At 43.3% G+C, this 18,569-nt stretch overlaps 1 protein-coding gene across 3 annotated transcripts in view; it reads right to left on the bottom strand.

Moving 5' to 3' along the window:
- Positions 1-3,467: 3,467 nt before the first annotated feature.
- Positions 3,468-18,569, bottom strand: part of LOC117808206 (beta-1,3-galactosyltransferase 1-like) — a 99,327-nt gene continuing 84,225 nt past the window's right edge. For 2 of the 3 annotated variants that reach the window (XM_034677788.1, XM_034677790.1), the window contains exon 5: positions 3,468-5,756. In XM_034677788.1, the coding sequence (XP_034533679.1) occupies positions 4,517-5,503 (987 nt within the window). In that variant the 5' untranslated portion in view covers positions 5,504-5,756 and the 3' untranslated portion in view covers positions 3,468-4,516. Of the gene's footprint in view, positions 5,757-15,885; positions 15,966-18,569 lie in introns of all 3 variants that reach the window. The other variant, XM_034677789.1, reaches the window with a different exon arrangement.

The following is an 18,569-nucleotide window of genomic DNA, read 5'->3' as shown; positions in this document are numbered from 1 at the left end:
ACTTTGAAGGACATGTATGCAGTGAGGACTGAAGGATTCCTAACCCCTAAACATGCAAAGCCCCAAGAAACAGGCTGAGCTTAGGTAAGTGGCAACTCAGCTTGCAGCCCCCAATCCTGCTACAGCTAACAAGTAATGATCATGTCCTTCTCCCCAGGTTCCTGCTCTATCCACTGTCCCCTCCTCTCTGAATGAAGGTGTAAAAAGCCTAAGAAGCACTTTAAAAAAATTAAGTGGCAGCTCAGCTTGCAGCCCCATAATCCTGCTAAAACTGGGGCCTCTTTCCTGCATGTCATTCCCCTACTGTCTACCAGTTCCCTGTTCTATTTACTGTCCTCTCCTCTCTGAGGAAAGGTGTAAAAAGCCCAAAAATATGACTTAAGACATTTGTGACAGCTTAGCAGGTAGCCCCTCCAGCCCATTCAGATGTCTTGCCAATTCTGGTTAAGCTAATAAGCCATGATCACATTTTGTATGCATTGCCTAGCCATTATTTTCTCTATGTAGGTTTTTTTTAGCTGCATTTTCCAAAGTAAAGAATCTAAGGGAGGCATGAGCTGTACAGATTGTCCCTCAGCTGTCTCTGTCAGTCACATGACCCTTGACTTGTCGGTCGAAGTGTCCTGTCAAGTGTCTCCCAAATGTGCTAGTCTAGACTGTGGTGCTCGAGGGGGAAGAGACCAAGTGTCCTGTCCAGAGGGATGCTGTCTGCTTTAAGAAGAAGGACAGTATACATACATTTAAATGTTGTTTCTGATTTAAAACACAACATATTATCACATTCAGTTCTTATCTCCCACATTTACACACCTTAAGTCTTTCAGCAGATCTGTATCCCTTCAGGCCAAGGTGAAAGCCACTCACACATCAACCGTTGCTATCATTTTGGGAAGGCATCAGCACTGTGATGCATCCCTGCGTCCCTGCAATGGCACTTCTCCTGCAGGAAGGAGAGGATTTGTACGGCAAGTTCCCAGCTGCTCTCAATCAGCACTCTTTCTCTCACCTTGGTGCAGAAATGCCTGCACAGATGGCAGATTGCACACCGCCAATTTGTTCCACTGTTATTTTCCCTGGAAAGGCGAATTCTCTGTGCCGCACAGGACAGGTCATGAGGAGGTCATGCTTACCGCAAGGCTGAGGAGAACACATTTAGGGCGAGAGAACATGAATATGTATATAAGGATTTTACAAATCTGCCTTTAGCTTTAACACCATCTCACCAGACTATGTTGCCAAACCAAGGTCTACTTCATGCCCTAGTAGTTTTTTGTATCTCTTCTCAAGGCTGCCTTCCATCGCTTTGTTTTGAAATCTGAGTGTTCCCAATTGTCTCGCTCTCCGCCTCACTCGTTATGAGGTTCATTTAACCACAAGCCTCGGAATAATCACTCGCTTTTCATTTTCCCCGAGCTTTAGCCTTTTAAACGCTCTACCACTGGCTTGTTTGGCCAATTACAGAGCAGACTTTCTATTACTCAGCATATTGTATCAAATTGCATATGCCATAGGGGGTGATCAGAGGAATGCAAAACACAGCACTGAGGATAAGACGCTGTGAATAACAATTATTTCACATGGGCAGGCTACGTTTGTTCCTTTTTTGGATGAAAATAAAGTCATTAAATGATAACGCACTCTGACTGTGAGGGGTTGAATCCTGTTCTTTTGCGCAAAACAAACCTGTAAAACAAACGCACCCTAAACTGACACTGGAATAAACTGTCTCAATTATATTTTGTACTGAAACAGACCAAACAGAAGGATTTGACGTAAAAGCTCCAGTTGGGAATACTTTTGTTATGGAGAAATCATCATAGAGACGCTGTGTTTTCTCCAGACATGCTCCCAGAAGATTTTTACCGGCAGAAAAAAACATTTGAGGAAAGAGCCTCGCCACAAGTGCTCCCCACATTTTTATGTTTATCTTCACACGAGGCATTTTTCATTTCTACGGCGCCTGGATCCCGCAGGTGTAGTGCTGCTCCCTCGGATGATGATGACGATGATGCCTGGAACAAAGGGTTTGAAATTGTGCACACTAGCACCTGTAGGCATCAAATTCGAGAACAGCCTAATTAATGTGTGATGTTGTGTAGTTTTCACACACTCACGAGCACACACATGAAAACATACACGATAAATATTTTTTTGAAGGCTGCACAAACACAAAGGACTGTGTTTCACCTGAAGAAAAAGAAGCAAGTTATAAAACAAGATATTTTCAGCTCTTCATCAGCATGAAAAAATGAAATTGTTCACAGTTTTTAATGACTATGAATAACAGTTTGGTTCAGCAGTGATAACACAAAGACTCACTAGAAGTATTCTTCTTTTTAGGCTACAGTAGATTGAGTCTAACACTGATAAGTTGTCTGCTCTGTTGATCAAACATAACAATGTCTATATAAGAGATGACAGTTTTCCTATTAGCATACAAGTAATACTGCAATGACTTTAAATCTAAAATAACAAATTTGATGAATTAGGTACCATTAGACAACAGCAACAGCTAGCATTTTACCTATTCCAGACTTACTTTGATAGTGTTCCACTGTACTATTAAAGAGGCGTGTATCTTGAGCTAATATTCTTGTTAGTTGGTGTAACTTATGCCAGCTAACTAGCAGAAATATTAGCAAAGTGACAGTAACATGAGCAGGCTCATAATTTTACCAATCTTATAAAAACATTATCGGGGTATCATTAATATAAGCTAACTACAGTAGTGTAAGAATTGCAGGATAACAATATTTTGAGCTAGCTTAAGTATTGTTACCAACTTAATGAAAATGTTAGCAAGATATAAGTACTATGAGCAAGCTTAAATAATATTACCAACCTAAAGTAAGTGTTAATATGATAAAAGTACTATGAGCTAGCTTAAGTAATGTTGTACCAAGGATTGGTACACTCCCTAATTATGTATAACTTTCTAACCTGGAAAAAGAAGTACACGGTTAAAGTCTTAGACTTTAAGATGATACCTCATAACATGAGTTTTTAATTACCCTATGAGGCACAGGAAATGAAGACGGTTTGCATGCTTTGTGTCTCATCATGAAAATCCATTCACCTTGGTATTTCCTGTTAAGACATAACAGTTGAAAAACAGACATTTAGCTGCCAATTACACAGATGCTAATTTTGAATTAGTACACACTACAGGAAGACTGTTTAGTACAAACACACCAACACCTGCATGAAAAAGAACAGCCATGTTGTCTCCTGATCCACTCAGCGTTGGCCCCGTCACTGATATGTTGAGAGCAGGGACCCGCTTCAACCTGAGCACAGCTGCTGCTGAATGAACAGGCGTCCTAATGAGACGCTTTCATTTCAACTGCTCATGTTTCCCGACGGGCGTCTCCGAGTGTAATCCGGTTCCTTATTTATTAATATAAAGAAAACGTGTATTAAATCAAGTCAAATACAAACTTTTATATCGATTCATGTAATAAACACAATTTTGAGTCATATAAAAGCGCTTTATTGAATCTCAAGTAATTGAAAAGAAGAAAGCACTCCAAAATGTAATATTTTTCCTCAGTACACACTGCGCTTGCAGTACATCTGTTCTCAATCATGTTCAAGTAATAGAAAATATAATAGTCTGCAGCCTGCTCACGGCACGGCCTGAGACAAATAACTGCACATTACACATTAACAGGAGTAACATTCACTTGGGAATGCAAGCAGCTGATGTCTTCACACCGTCCGGGTCCTTTTTGGAGATTTTCATTGCACCACACAATGATCTGTGGATCTGTAAGAAAATATGTCTGAATCTAAAGAAGAAAATAACAGAGGCAAACAGGTTTTCGTTAATACTCTTTTTCTTGCTTCTTTTCCAAGAGTAAAGGCTGATGATCACAGTGCACGTGTTCCAGCCTGTTTGAATGAGTCACTGCACCGCACCTCACCGTGGTCGTCACAAAAGACAGAAGCTGCTGCGAGTGCCAGACAGTACATCCAACACTTTAACACCTTTTCCAGAAAAATACTACAACTGAAAAATAAAATGAGAAACATTCATAACAAGAGCGTGTGATGGCGAACGTCTGGGTTTAAAGAACTGTGTTGGCATTTCTGTAATCTGCAGTCTAGTAATCGGGACAGTTTGTGTCTTGTATAAATAAGTGCTTTAACACAAGCCTCTAAGCTTCCTGTCTTGTATTTTCCTATAAAATCATACTGCTGCTGGCAATAATAAACGACCGGATGAACATTTGGCACATTTTTGGAAAAACATATTTCCAACTTTGTGCCTATTTAGTGAGTCTGAGTTGAGTACCTCTCAAAAACACCTTGAAGGGAGGGTGGACACAGAATACAGAGGAGTAAGCTTTGGCCTTGCACTACAGAGGCTCCTGGCAAAGCAATCAGTGCCTGGGAAAAACACGTCAATACTGCTTCTCTAGCTCAGTGCTACGTGCTGAAAAAGGTCTTGCCAAAGCCAAAAGTTAAAGAAGAAAGGGATGACTGACTCTCCCTTTTGAAAGTTCCAACAGTCCTGCTAACACTTCAGGTGTTTCTTGCTGGTCATGTCGTTCCAGATGCGGTGCATCTCCTCTGGGGAGATCTGGTGGACGGTGACCACCCGGCGGTATCTGCAAAGGCTGTATGCCATCTTCCAGTGGTTGAAGCCGCTGTTCTGGAACGGATGGATGCCCAATTTACGTAGGCACACCCCTACGTACACGTCCTCCAGGTGCAGCAGCCTGGTGTGTAAAGATGTCTTATATATGAGTTCAGCAACGTCTGCTGAGAAGATATAACCCGTGCCGGAGCAGAACGGCGGGTACTTGCTCTCGGGGTACAAATCCCTTGGCATGTACCACTTGCTGCGCATGTCTCTGATTGGCCCGCCATTGATGACGTAGCCGGTGAAGTACCTTCTCCTTGGCTTTGTGGCTGGTTTCAAAAGGTTGAAGATGAGGTTCTCCATGTTGACGAAGATGTCACTATCAGTCTTGAGAACGTATTGCGCCTTTGAGCAAAACGTGGCGACCCATCGCATGCCCATCAGCGTCTTAAGCGTCAAGTTGTGGTAAGAGTCAATGAAATCCTCCACCACGATGTCGTGAAAGATCTGACTCTCTTGCTCTACCATCTGGTTGAGGACGTTATCGGTGCTGCGTCCTAATAAAAAAAGAGTGACCAAGCGAACATCCGGGAAGGTACTCTCGTCACCCCATGTCTCACGAATGGCCTGTCGGGCGTCGAATTCCTTATGCGTGGTGCTGATGAGGCTGACGAGGAAAGGCGGCTCTGCCTCACACTTCTTCTCCTCGTTGATGATGTAACCGAAGTCGTGTGGGTTGAGTGAGCGCGTTCGGATGTTGTTGAAAGTGGCACTCTTGTTCACCTTGGGCAACTTGCGAAGTGGGATCGTCATCTGGCCTATGTAGGACGAGGAGGGGCGGGTCACACTCAGGTACCACAGAGCGCTGGCCCAGCAAACCACTGTCAGCAAGTACAAGCAGGAGACTTTAGAAGGCATTGCTGGTCACTTAACTCTTGTTACCAGTGGCAGCAGGGTCGGAAACCTTGAGGCCACGCCTCCATTGGTCGTCTCAGATGGGGCGGCGCAGCTTGAGGCTGCCCCCGCAACACGGCTGACATTAATTTCCGATAATGGGCCTCTCTAGAGTTCTGTTCGAATAGAACCGCCGCAGAGGTTTCTTATCATGTCTACGTCCTTACTGTGCTCCATGATAGCTCGCTGGGATGGTTTGGGCTTTCTGTTACAGCATCTGGAAAAAAACGAGAAACAGAGAGAGTCAGTGGCGACATAAATCAAAACTACATAATGAAACTTTTGCATGTTGACTGGAGTGCAAAGCTAAGCACACCATTATCTTGTTCTCATGGAAAGACACTTAAGGAAAGCCTGTGACGTCTTCAACAATATCTTGTGCCTCCTATTCATTACAGCTCATAACATCAGTCCAGTGGCTGAGCAGGCGGCACAGTCAGTTACCCTATCTTTCCATCACTGCCTCAGATAAGAGCTCTGTGGTCTGAAGAAAGTGAATACCCCGAGTAGCTCTTTCTCTCCATTGATAGGGCCTGCTCTGCCTCAGCTCCCTACACTTTCTGTTTGCTGTTTATCTCCCTCTTATCCCCCTCTGGACCAGACCACAGCCTGGCGAATCAGAGCCACTCTGGCAGTCTGAGAGGAAGAGGGGGAAGGGGAGGAGGAGGAGGAGAGGGAGGAGAGGGATCATGGCAGGGAAGGTGAAAGTAAAACTTTCTCGAGGGGGAAAGATTAATATCCTCTTCCCTCGCTCTCCTGGTCTCACTCACGAACATTTCCCTCCACAATCATCCCATCCCATAAGTCAACGTCAAACTGAACTTTGGCATGTGTGTTTTAAATATTTCACTCCTCCTTCATCAGCACGGGAACTTCCTGAACTGACTATAAGGGGGGAAAGCTCCAAACACCTGTGCACTGCTTGGACTCAGATGTTCCTTGTTTTCGTACGGCAATGACGGATGGCCCATTTGCAATAATCCTTCTTTGCGACTTAATCTCCTTTGATGCATCAGCAGTCCTCTTCTTCTTCCTGGGAAGTACATTCTTGTTTTGAGCGTGCCTAACTGATGATGAAAGAAAGTGGTTCAGATCCTATTAGAGATACTGAAATGCGCGCAGACGCTGCATGTGCTCTGTTTCTTAAGATAGAACCGCCGAGATAAAACCTTCTCATTCTCTTATCAGACGCCAGATTTTGTCGGTTCTTGGTTCTTTTCATCAGGACTTTTCTGTTTTGCCTCCTCCTCCTCTTTCTCTGCTATCTCTTCCACCCTTTCCAACCCCTCTCTCCTTCTCCAAAGCAGAGTCATCAATCTCATGGTCCAGTGGAATCCATCTCATCATGGCCGCTTTTCCACACCTCCTCCCTCTCAATCACACTCTCCCTCTCTACTTCGCTGGGTGCTTGATCCATCTTTATATGTCTCACTACCTCCCTCCCCCGCCGCTATTCGTCTCAATCTCTGTCCTTTATTGTTTTTGTCTCGGGGACTCATCATCACACAACCCTTGTTCTTTCTTCATTCCATCCCAGGCCACCTCCACTTTTCTCGTTTTGCCGGCGACTCTTTTTTTCTATTTGCGTGTACGTTTCATCTCCTCAAATCTCTCCTCCAACTTATTGACAGCTTCTATTGCCTTTACTCTCCCTGAAGCCACTCAATCTCAACTCCCTGCACTCCTCCTTGCCTTTCTCCCCCGGATAAAATCCCCAATTCATCATGTTCACCTTCTTTCCTTGACCTCGTTTCCCCTTGCATCCTGTTTTCACATCATCTTCGACTCTGTCGTTTCCTGCTGAGGGTCTATTGGTTTTGTAATCCCCCCAAAACTACCGTACGCTCATTTCGCTAAAGCCCAGGATAACTGATATCCTCATCTGGTCATGCACCTCACGAAATCATGAGACCCAACTTCCCCTCCGAGCAAATTGAAATATGGCTGTATCCTTTCATGCTGTCGTGTCACTTTGAATTACATTAGCACTGCTGCTGAATATGTTACACTTCAGACAGAATATCAAGGCACAGGATCATGGTTTTTAAACTGCTGGGATGTCGCTCTTGCAGGGAGGAAGACTTGCTAATAACTGTGTTAATTTGTGGTCAGCACAACACTAATTAAGTGTGGCCTGAACTGGCCGCTCAGTCGACTGAATCACAGCTTGGAGAGTGTCGGTTTGTTGCAAGATGAAGGACATGAGACCAAAGCTGAGTGGGAATTTTGTTGCAAGTATGTATTTGCTGACTTTAAGGCTGTTCCAGGGCAATTAATTCCCTTGTCCTTAAACAGAATCTGAACTAGCTCACTGAGGAAAACAGTACAGCACAATTAATTCACCGCAACGAAACATAGGGTCACATAAACACTGTTACATTAGTTTGCATAGTGTGGCTACCACTAGAAGAGCTAGCACCACATGCCTGTGATGGTAACACATCGCCACAGTAGAGTTTTCCTTAGCCAGTTTAACCAGACACTGTCAATCAATCAATAAATCTTTATTTATATACTGCCAAATCACAACAAACGTTATCTCAAGACTCTTTACAAACAGAGCAGGTCTAGACCGTACTCTGTTATATTACTAACAAAGACCCAACATCAAGACAGGGTAAGACTCTGATCTCATCTTAATCCACCATGAGTAGAGCACTTTGCAGCATTTAGCAAGTTACAGTGGCAAGGACAAACTTCCTTTAACAGGCAGAAACCTCCAGCAGGACCAGACTCATGTTAGACACACATTTGCTGAGACCGAGTTGGGGTTGGAAAGATGGATAGAGGAGATGAAAAGGGAGCGCAAAGGGAGAGCATTACAGTATTATGGTGGTAGCAGTAACTGGGCCCAGCCCACCCCTGATTGCCCCTTGGACACACCCCTGCACGGGGACACTTACAGGTGAAGGTTTTTGACGAATAAAAGAGGCTAAAATGACTCACTGGGTCGTGTTGCTTGATAATAACAAGAAGACAGATGTAACCTTGTCTATTGTGGGGATAAGAGGGGCTTCAATGTCATAGAATGTGGTAAAAGTGACACCTGGGGACACTTATTTTTAGCTTTATCCTTCACTGAGTGTTGAAAATTGTTGAGCTATCAATCATCTGCCAAAGAAATCAACTGAATTTGAAGACTGAGTTCAGATTTAAACTCAACCAATAGCATATTAACTCTGTATATTGGAGTACCGCCCTGCTTGTTTGTGATGGTTATGCATTACAGATATTCTCCTTACGAATAGGGGCTAAGTACTACTTCAGCGTCTCTTCCGGCACTACTGTCGATCAAAATAATGACTACCCTGCTGATAAAGGCCAGTAAAACATGCCATGAAAGAGCTACTTGGAAATACCACAGAGTAAAAACAGGCATTAAGGTGTAAAAGGTGAGGGGAAGAAAAGCATGAAAAGGTGTTATAATTACAGTTATCATTAACCCTCCATTCACCGGGCTTATTGCTAATGATCTGCTAATCTGAACCGGTTGTCATGACAGCGCGATGATAGGCCGTAGGGGGGGGGAGAGAGAGAGAGAGAGAGAGAGAGAGAGAGAGAGATGCAGCCGGTCTGAGCACAGTGGCATTGAGTGCTGAGGAATTTTGAGCGTAACCCCCTAGAGGAAGTCAATTTAGCAGCCTCATAGCTGCTCCGGTTGGCGCTCCATTACGCCTCACACTGATCCAAGACGCCACATTATGATCACCTTTGTGAGGATGAAGAAGACAGAGGCTCTTAACGTGCGTGTGCCCAGGAGCGATCAAACATTCGTCCAGGTCGTGAAGGGAAACTGAGTGCTTTTTATCACAGCGTCATGCTGGGATGATTGATAGTTTGACAGGTAGTTTTGATGAACTACTCATCTTTGTGTACGTCATTTCTCAAAACAAACATTCACCGGCCCAATCAGACGAGGATTGATAAAACAGACGGGAAAAAAAGGTGTTCAAAGACATCAGCTTGGGCTTTGTAATTGCCGGGGTGTTATTGATGAAATGATGAATCAGTTGGAGGAGAACTCCGGCAATTACAAAATGAATTTAGAGGAAGTGAAACCGGCATGCTAAAGAGTGAATGGTCAAATTGATGAGGCAAAGGCCTCGGGGCTGGGCTTCAATGGAAACTTATTGAATTCACTCATCCAGATCTAATCCTTTCAAATCCCTGATCAAATCAAGGCCTCAAACTTCTGCAAGTGGGCAGAAGTTATAAATAACCAAACTCAGAGACATGTCTGCACTTTTTATTGGCTGAGGAGGCAGAAATGTTTCAAAAGTGATCATCAGAACTCATTAAATTTTAATGTATCTATCAGCGTTTCATGTGTTTGAACAGGTGCAGGCTGTTTAGTTTAACAGTCTGTTTTTACGAGGCACCTCTCCAAATCCTGGTGGTGTTTGAAGTCGATTATGTTTTAATATAAATATTTATCACCATTTATGAGTCAACTGGATTTCATGTGATAGTCAGTTCTAATCACATTCTACTTTGACGTATAACTCAAGCTGTCAGCGTTAACCCATTAACGGTGATAAACTTAAGGTCCCAAATCATCACCTTTTTTGGGGAGTTTTTATGCATGCTATTTTGTCCCTTATGGCACACCATAGATAAGCTGCCGCAGTGTCTTCCTGCTTCCCGCTGTCGTAATGGAAAATAATGACATCATAGGGTTTTTTTCAATGGCACATTCACTCAAAAAGAAACACTCAAGTCAAAAGTAAAATGCACTTTGTGTCAAACAGAGTTAATATATATCACAGAATTACTTTGCATTTAAGCTAGCACCTACAAGCTAAGCAGCTAATCAAACTGATGTCAGTTGGAAACAGCATCCGAAAAAACATCAGAGGTATTGCTTTACCTTAACATGGACTTAAACTGTTTTAAAATGCAAATTAATGCAAATTTTAACATCTTAATAATGTCTTTAAAAATGCTTAACTACCCAAATTGAGCGCTTAAGCTAAGTTATGAAAATGTACCATATTAGAGCCCCTACATAAAACAAATTCAGACAGGGATATTGCTTTTTACCTTATAATTAAATGTGTGTTTAGTCTCTTTTATAGTGAGGTTGTTCTCAGCAGCAGAGCTTGTAAAGTGTGGAGCTCCAGGACGTCGTTCTTTCCTCAATTTAGGGACATCTTTGATGCTCTGGGCTAGCTGCTAACTCCTGCTTCATTTATTTTAAGTTAAATGGTACCTGCTGGAAGGTGGTGCACATAAAACATCCCTAAAAAGTCACCACCTGTCCTGTCCTTCCAGCTCTGTCTTTAACAGAGACATTAGCTTGGTTCTGTTATGCTAACTCTAACATTCCTGACTTGGATAGACATCCCTAAAGTGGCGGAAGTTAGATTGTCACCTCCTCAAATGACCTTTAAAGTCCACCCTGAGCTTTCTGTTCAAATGTTAAGTCTCCAGGCCAAAGTTGAAATAACCCTGATGACATCATCTAGGTTTTTCATAAGCTCTATCCTGTCCTCTCTCATTTCTTTCAATCTGCTTCATTTCAGCCGCTTGTTATCATATATCAAAGAAATCCAAACAGATTTTTCTGTAGATGAGTAGTATTCGTACAGGTAATGGGGGTCAAAGGAACTTGAATCATCTGCTCTGTTGTCTTTACAATCATGTGACCTCAGTAAGCTGGTGCAAAACGCTGCAAGGCAACAGAGATGTGGGAGTTTCAGTCTGGTTTAATGTGGCTCTGGATAATTGATTGCAGTCATTAGTGCAGTGCAGACTGACCTTGCTTGTGGGGGGGATGACTGTGTGTTTGTGAGTCACTGAGGGAGGGAGTGAAAGAGAAAGAAAAATAGATAAATAAAGAAAAGGCTGCGCGGATGTGCGTCTGTGCGTCTGTGCGTCTGAGAGGTGGATTAATAGACCCTCAGCGTCAGAGCGACTCGGCTGCATTGGGGGATACATGTGAGTGAGGGATGAGCTCGGAGAGTACACACACCTGAAGGTAAATAAATCATCTTCAGAGCTCTGGGTTGACATCTACCATTCACGCTGCCTGATTCGGTGTAACACATTTAATGACTGGCTGAGAAAACAGGAAGCAGACGCCATCACTCGTGGGTTTTTCCTCCACTGCTGATTTAAGCGAAGCTGTCAAAACGTCTTTGTGTTGGGTAATTCTTTACATTGCAGCATTATGATGTGGTAATAGTATTTGAAAGCGAGGCATGACCTGTAAATACGATTCAATAGCGGCGACAACATATAACAGAGGATAATGGAAGCAGAAAATGATTGCTTTTTGTGTCTGAGGGAGGAAATATCGGGTACTCAGGATGGAGTCAGATTCATCAAACAAAATGTGCCACTTCCACTCTAGGCTACGTGACACTGTCTCAAGAGTCCCTATGTATGCTTTATGATTACTGAGCAAACAACACTTTCCCTGGAGGGAGCGACTCAAGCTCACCCTGCTCTAAACCAAAGGAACAAAACAAACTTCAAGGCCATAGGCTGTAGGAATAAAGGACGTGGCAACCATGGCGTCACCCAATGGTTTCTTGACTTTAGAATTTGGCCAGGAATGACCATATTTGGAGGAGAGGGTGGAGCTGGAGAGGGGTAGAAGTTAGCATATGATAAGCGGGTTTGGTCCACTACATTATTAAACATAGTGACCCTCCATACGAGAATTACTAGCTAGTTACATTCTATTATTGGAGGCCTGCATTGCTGGTTATATGATGTACAGGTTATCAGTCAGCTACTGCTGTAATGCTCTACTACCAGGATTTAAACAAACACAGATGACAGATAGTATCTTATAGCCCGGAAATGAGTACAGCCATGAGGATGTTAGCCAGCGAGAGGCGCAAAAAGCTGGTGGTGCTAGCTCTGCTAGTGTTAGACACACACAGGAAACCAATTTGACATCGTTCAGACGCTATGTGTGATCTTGTGTTGAGTAAATTGTGCTACATTTTGACTGTTTTTGTGTTTTTTAACCTTCAGGCTAGATTGTAAGCTGGACTGCCAATTTTTGTTCAATTGACAAGGACATGAGCAGCTTCAGAACATCTCTGTGGCTAATTTGACAAAAGTTTGAAGCATTCAAAATTACATTAAACCAATTGTCTGCCTTAATGTGTTTTATAAACAGGAACTTTAAACATGCCTAAAAAATGACCACTATCATTGGGCCCAGTTGGGACTTTTTGGACCAGTTTAAAGTGGATACTTGATGAACTGCAGTCTTCTCCACTTCTGCATTGGCTTCATTTTCAACACTCCTTGCTCCCTGTCCAAGACCAATGAAAACTGGGCATCAGTGCTGGATTATGGAGACATTTCTGCAAGAGTTTCAGCTCCATTTGGGGATTTTGACACACCGTCTCTGGATGGGGTTTGAAGGGTTGAGCCAGAAATGTGCAGATATTCAAGACTTGTCCAAACCCTTCCTCTGTCCATATCCCATTACTCACCACCTTATCTCAAGCTCCTGCTGTTGAATATGTGATAAGCTCAACAGGAGGTTTATAATTGTCAGCCACACACCACAAAAAAAATGTCTTCTATGTGATGTTTCATCCCCTTTCCCTCCAATCTTCTGCCAAGTCTAAACCCCATTATGCCGCCTTCTAAACATTCAAAAGAGGAATTAATGTGCAAGGAATTTAACGGCAATGGCCAAATTGGTTTTGCATCCCGCTTAAAATGAGAGCAGCACAATTAAAATGTCAGGGATAGAGTGCTCCCAGTGTGGCACTAGCTATGCTTTTGTTTCCTGGATAATAAAGGACTTGATGATTGTTGTGGAGCGGCACAGACAGCCGTGTAGTCAGTATTACAGGCCACGGGCTGGACACCATGGGCTTAGCGCGAAGCCTCTGAATGCAAAGCAGCTTAGGAGTGACAGAGGAAATGGGATATCAATAGCGGCCAACAGATTTGGCCGCAGTACAGACGCCTGATGCTCCATCCCCACTTCAGTGCCGACTTGAGCCCAAACAGTGCTGGGGCATATCAGTCTTCAGACAAACGCTGCATGCGGAAAATTCTGTGTTTGTTTTAACTCCCTCGGCGAACTGAGAGGACATTATAATGACTGTGGGAAGAGAAAAACTTGCTTAAAGTCGTCGCTGAACTTAGCAGAAAATAATTTATGTTGAGCTGTGACCCTCGTCCATCTGGTGCTTAAAACAAGCACAGAACAACGGGCGAAGGCTGCCCGTTCTTGTGGATGAGTAAGCAAGGAGTTTGTTGCAAAGACACAGCTGCATTTCATAATTACACAGTGAGTGTTTTCTGAAAAATGCAGAACTGGATGAGTGCAGGTGCCTTGGGTTTGTTCTGCAGAGTCACAAACGTGCACAAGGAACAGCACGAGGCGTTGCTGAGGGGTTTGGAGAGGAGCCTTTCATGGCAAACTCCTTGCACAAGCCACCCTGTGCTCGGAATGTTAAGCTCCCTCATAAATTGGAAATGACAACTTGATTCATGCAGGTAATACATTTCACTGTCCGAGCGGATGACATTGCCGTTATACAATATTCACGCTGCATAGGGGCGAGTGAGGACGGCGCTCTGAGAAGGCACTGGAATTACAGTAATGCCACTGAAACATTATGAGATAACAGCTGCTGAGGACAAATGCTCCACGAACAGGGGGAAACGAGGCAGGCTGTTTCTGTGAAGGTGCGTTGGAGGGGAAGCAGAGCAGTTGGGGATTGATAAGGGAGAATGAGGCGGTTATAACCTTCAAAGATCCTGCAGGAGAAGTCAGGGTTTTGGAGTATTGATGAAATGTTTCAGCTGTAGTCACTTGAGAGTGCCGGGCGCCCAGGGCAAGGCAGTGTTCGCTTTTTTAAACTTTTACATTATCCAGGGCGCAGTTTCGCTGAGCACTCACTATCAGCACTTCAGCAGCGCCTTGCCTCACATTTGGAGCCTCACACGGCCGGATACATGTGGGCAACAACCACACACCCATATGGAATGTGGACTTTGATTCCCATAGGCCTTAAGCCGACATCACTGTACCAAAATAGGCAAATAGCAAGGTCCCAAATGACTTCCAAAGACCACTGCTGGAGTAAAACTGTAATCCGCTTCTATCTGTGGTGGAATAGACCACCACATAAAAGTTTTATGCTAAGTGGGCTAACTTGTACTGTCAAGACCAACATAAGGTTGCAAGGAAAACTTTGTTTGGTAATCCTGCTTTTAAGCAGTCTATCTTTTCATGTGCAATGCCACAAGGATCACTACTTAGCCCCCTTCTTTTCAGTCTGCACTGCAATCAAGCTAGATTCACAGTAACTATGCAGACGATACTTTGGTCTACATTACTTTCCACAGAACTACTCCTTGCCTGTTCAGCTTTAGCACAACTTTGACATGGCAAACCAAACAAGGCCCCCTGGTACTCAAAAACCACCGACCTTGCACAACCTTGACACGGCTAACGAAAGACGATGTTACTCTAAATCCACCACATTTGGAAAAAGGAGAATGTCAAGCTTTCATGTTCACAGTGGATTTGCAGCTGAGAACGGCACATACACCTATAGTGGCGCAAAAAGCAGAGAGACTGCTATATAGCTATCCAGACAGACAGATTACAGGTAGTGCTTGGTTAGCTAGCAAGCTAACAGCAAAGAAGATGTAAGAGAGGAGTTCCCTCATACCTAAAAGACAGATTGAGTAGGAATGGAGTCATTTTTGTTGCACGTGTCAGCGTGTATTTCTTTATGATTGGCTCTATGATAACCCCGCCCACTTAACACCCACTGTACAACGTTTTTAAAAAGGTAATATTTCAAAACTGGTTTTAAGCTCAGTTCTAATATTTTTAGAAATGTAATATGTACATATAGTCGTAAATATGATAGCTACATATTGCTAACTTAAAAAACAATCCACATTCTTTTTTGTCACACCGCACTTTAAAACTTTCTCAGGTCTAAAGAGAAATCTCACAAAGGCAAGAGCACTAAGGCAGAGAATTACATTTTTAAAATACTCCTCCCGGTCTTCAACATTTTTGCTTCTGTTCTCTCGCCTGCATAAATCCTGCAATATGAATAAGCCGCGCTTCATTCAGCTAAAAGTCAAATTTATACTATCTCTGTGCAACAAAAGCAGCCTGGCAGGGAAGGAACGCAGCAAATCCTGCTTTACGTCCAAAGGGTTCCATGAGTGATTACTATAGCCCATTTGTTTTAATTTCAGTGAGTCACCCCAGCACACGTACGGGTGTTTATGTGTCGGCTGAGGAGGCATCAAATTGGCATCCCTGCAGCTTTGATAACCACAAAATGACGTGGGAGTAAACAGCAAAGCAAGGGAAATTATATCAATGTGGTGAAGCTGACCTCTCCTCTTGGGGCTGCTGCTCATTGCTGGCCATTTTCCACATCCTGAAGTCCCAGTGGGCTTTATCAACGCGAATCAACTGGAACCATTGTAGAGTGGGATTAACAGGATTATTTCAACGCTGAAAATGGAGCATCACAAGTTATTTGTAAATGTATAAGTAAGCTGATTACATGGGTGGCGAGCTGAATACAGTTGAGTGTGAATTTACTTACAAGGCTTCTTATCTGACGCAGACAGCAGGATTTAATTTGTGTACAAAAGGCTATCTCCTCAATCTAAATCCACATTGTGATTCGAGGTGATAAGTTCATCGTCAAAGCTCCTCTTTTTTAAGATTTGATATTCATTCATCTCGGGGTAAGCTGCGAACGAAGTGTGTTTTAGAGTCTCAAAAGATGCAGAGGAACCTTTGTGTGAGGCTGCAAAACAAACCAGGGAGGCAATCAATACAGCAGCAGCCTGCAGCGGAAGAGTAGACACATTATGGAGCCTCTCAAAACTCCTCTCTTCAGTCGACAGTTTGCATCTGAACGCTCCCCCCCTCCTCCATCCCCCCTCTCTCTGTGTGCTCTCCCTTTCACTCAAACATTGACCTTAAACCTGTGAAAGTGTCTACAAGCATCTCGGACAGTAAAAGCAGCCGCAGCTGTCTCTGATGAGCTTGTAAATTTGCTAGTATCGATCCGGCGTTGGAGGGTCTCTCAGGTTGTTTCTCTGTAATTTTATTTTCCTTCTGCAAAGCGATGAAATAGACGTCCAAAAAATTGCTGGAGTATAATATCTTGAGAAAAAGGGCTTCAATCAAAAGCACAAAGAAGTAAACAAAGAAGGTAATAAGAAGTGAGTGACAGTGAGTGACTGATAAAGAGTGAAAGAGAGATAAACAGGCGGCTCGGAATGATCCTTGAAATATTCAAATCATCGCAAACATTACCATACTGAGTGATCACCTTTCTCCCATCATGCTCCTCTGCCCATATGGCAGCAGTTTCTATGGGGACAAAAACGCCCCAGTGTACTAGACATCCTCCGATGTGAATTGCATGCATATTACGTTATTCATATTGAGTGTTTCACTCCAAAAAAAATGAACCCACCAATCTAAAAAAGTGGCACTCCAGCTCTTGATGGATGGGGCGAAAATTGAGATAAGTGATGTTCCATTCCGAACACAAATGGGTAATTTCAGCACTTAGATGATAAAATTAGATCACTTTTAAGTACGCCATCCTCTCTACTTTGAGGATTATAAAAAAGGGATGCGGGGCAGTATTTTCCCGAAGTGAGTGTAGTGAGAGAGTTGAAGTGTAGTGTTTTACTTAACGGGTTTGTTTAACAAAAGATCTAATCAATCACCTTGAGTGGTGCCGGCTATTAAAGCTTTCTATCTTTATCCAGCTGTCATTGGAATTTATTAGCGGGACTAGACGTTATATATGTTGTTGTTGCTTGGCGTTCCTTTTGTCGCTATGAGAACACAAATTTAAAAGCACTTCATCTAACACCCTCGCACACTAAATCCAAAAGGATACATGATAAAATATGTGGCTAAAAGCTACCCGTGTTACAAGCTCCTTCAGTTCCTGGGTTCCTTCCGCACTGCTACTACTTGCCAGCTGACCACCAATCTGCTAGCTAAGATTTGTGCCAAAATATGTGGCTAACAAGGTTCCTTGTAATAGCTGTCTTGCTACCAATTCATAGGATCCTGGTTATTGCTGTTTATAAGGGAGCCTTGTTACAAGCTTTTTAGTTCCTAAGGATTGCATGGGAATAGGTAATACTTGCCAGCGGACCACTAATGTTCTAGCTAAGATTTGTGGCAAAATATGTGGCTAACAAGGCTCCTTGAAACAGCTGTCTGGGTACCAATTCTTAGGTTCCTGGTTATAGCTGTTTTAAATGTAGCCTTATTACAAGCTCCTCCAGTTCCAAGATGCCACCGAATGGCTACTGCTTGCCAGCTGACCACCAATCTGCTAGCTACCATGTGGCTAGCAACGACTGTGCCATTTGCCATTATTGTACCCATTACATAATTAAGTGCTTGCTAAAGCTGGTTTAAAGGCTACTTTACTTTAGTAAAGTTAAGCCAAGAATTCCAATATGGTGACCGCCATTGTTGGCTTCTAAGATACCTCCTCAAAAACCAATGGGTAGACATAACAGAGATGTTACCAACTGCTAGCTACTGCTGACCAATGACAACAGATGACTGTGCTATTTGCCGTCATTCTCCCAGCCAATACTTGGCTTCTTGCTAACTGTGCCGCTGGCGACCTCATTAGCAATCCCCAAGGTTGCCTTTCTGCTGGCCTTTGATGGTAAATAAGATACTTTACTGCCTGCTCAATATATTATTACTACTCAGTAACTATGGGCCAACTGGTTTGTTTACTGCAGCTGGCTCCCTTACTGTCAGCCGCTAGGTTACTAAAGAGATAATTAGATTAGAAGAGTGCTCTACATTTACTCCGTTTGAGGGTCTCTGAGTGTTAATATGTAGACATACTGTATAATAAAAGTAAAGCACGCGTATAAAGAGAATCAAACAGTATGTTTGCACATGCATGCAGCCCATGTGAACCCCTCCAACACCCATCAAATGAAGTATCGTGGTGTGAATGTGCAACATTAAAAGGCCATATGCTCAGCAGAGGGACTGTTACACTACGAGCAT

Source organism: Notolabrus celidotus, chromosome 24 (assembly GCF_009762535.1).
Source record: "Notolabrus celidotus isolate fNotCel1 chromosome 24, fNotCel1.pri, whole genome shotgun sequence".
Classification (NCBI taxonomy): Eukaryota; Metazoa; Chordata; class Actinopteri; order Labriformes; family Labridae; genus Notolabrus; species Notolabrus celidotus.
This window is presented reverse-complemented; position numbering and strand designations above follow the sequence as displayed.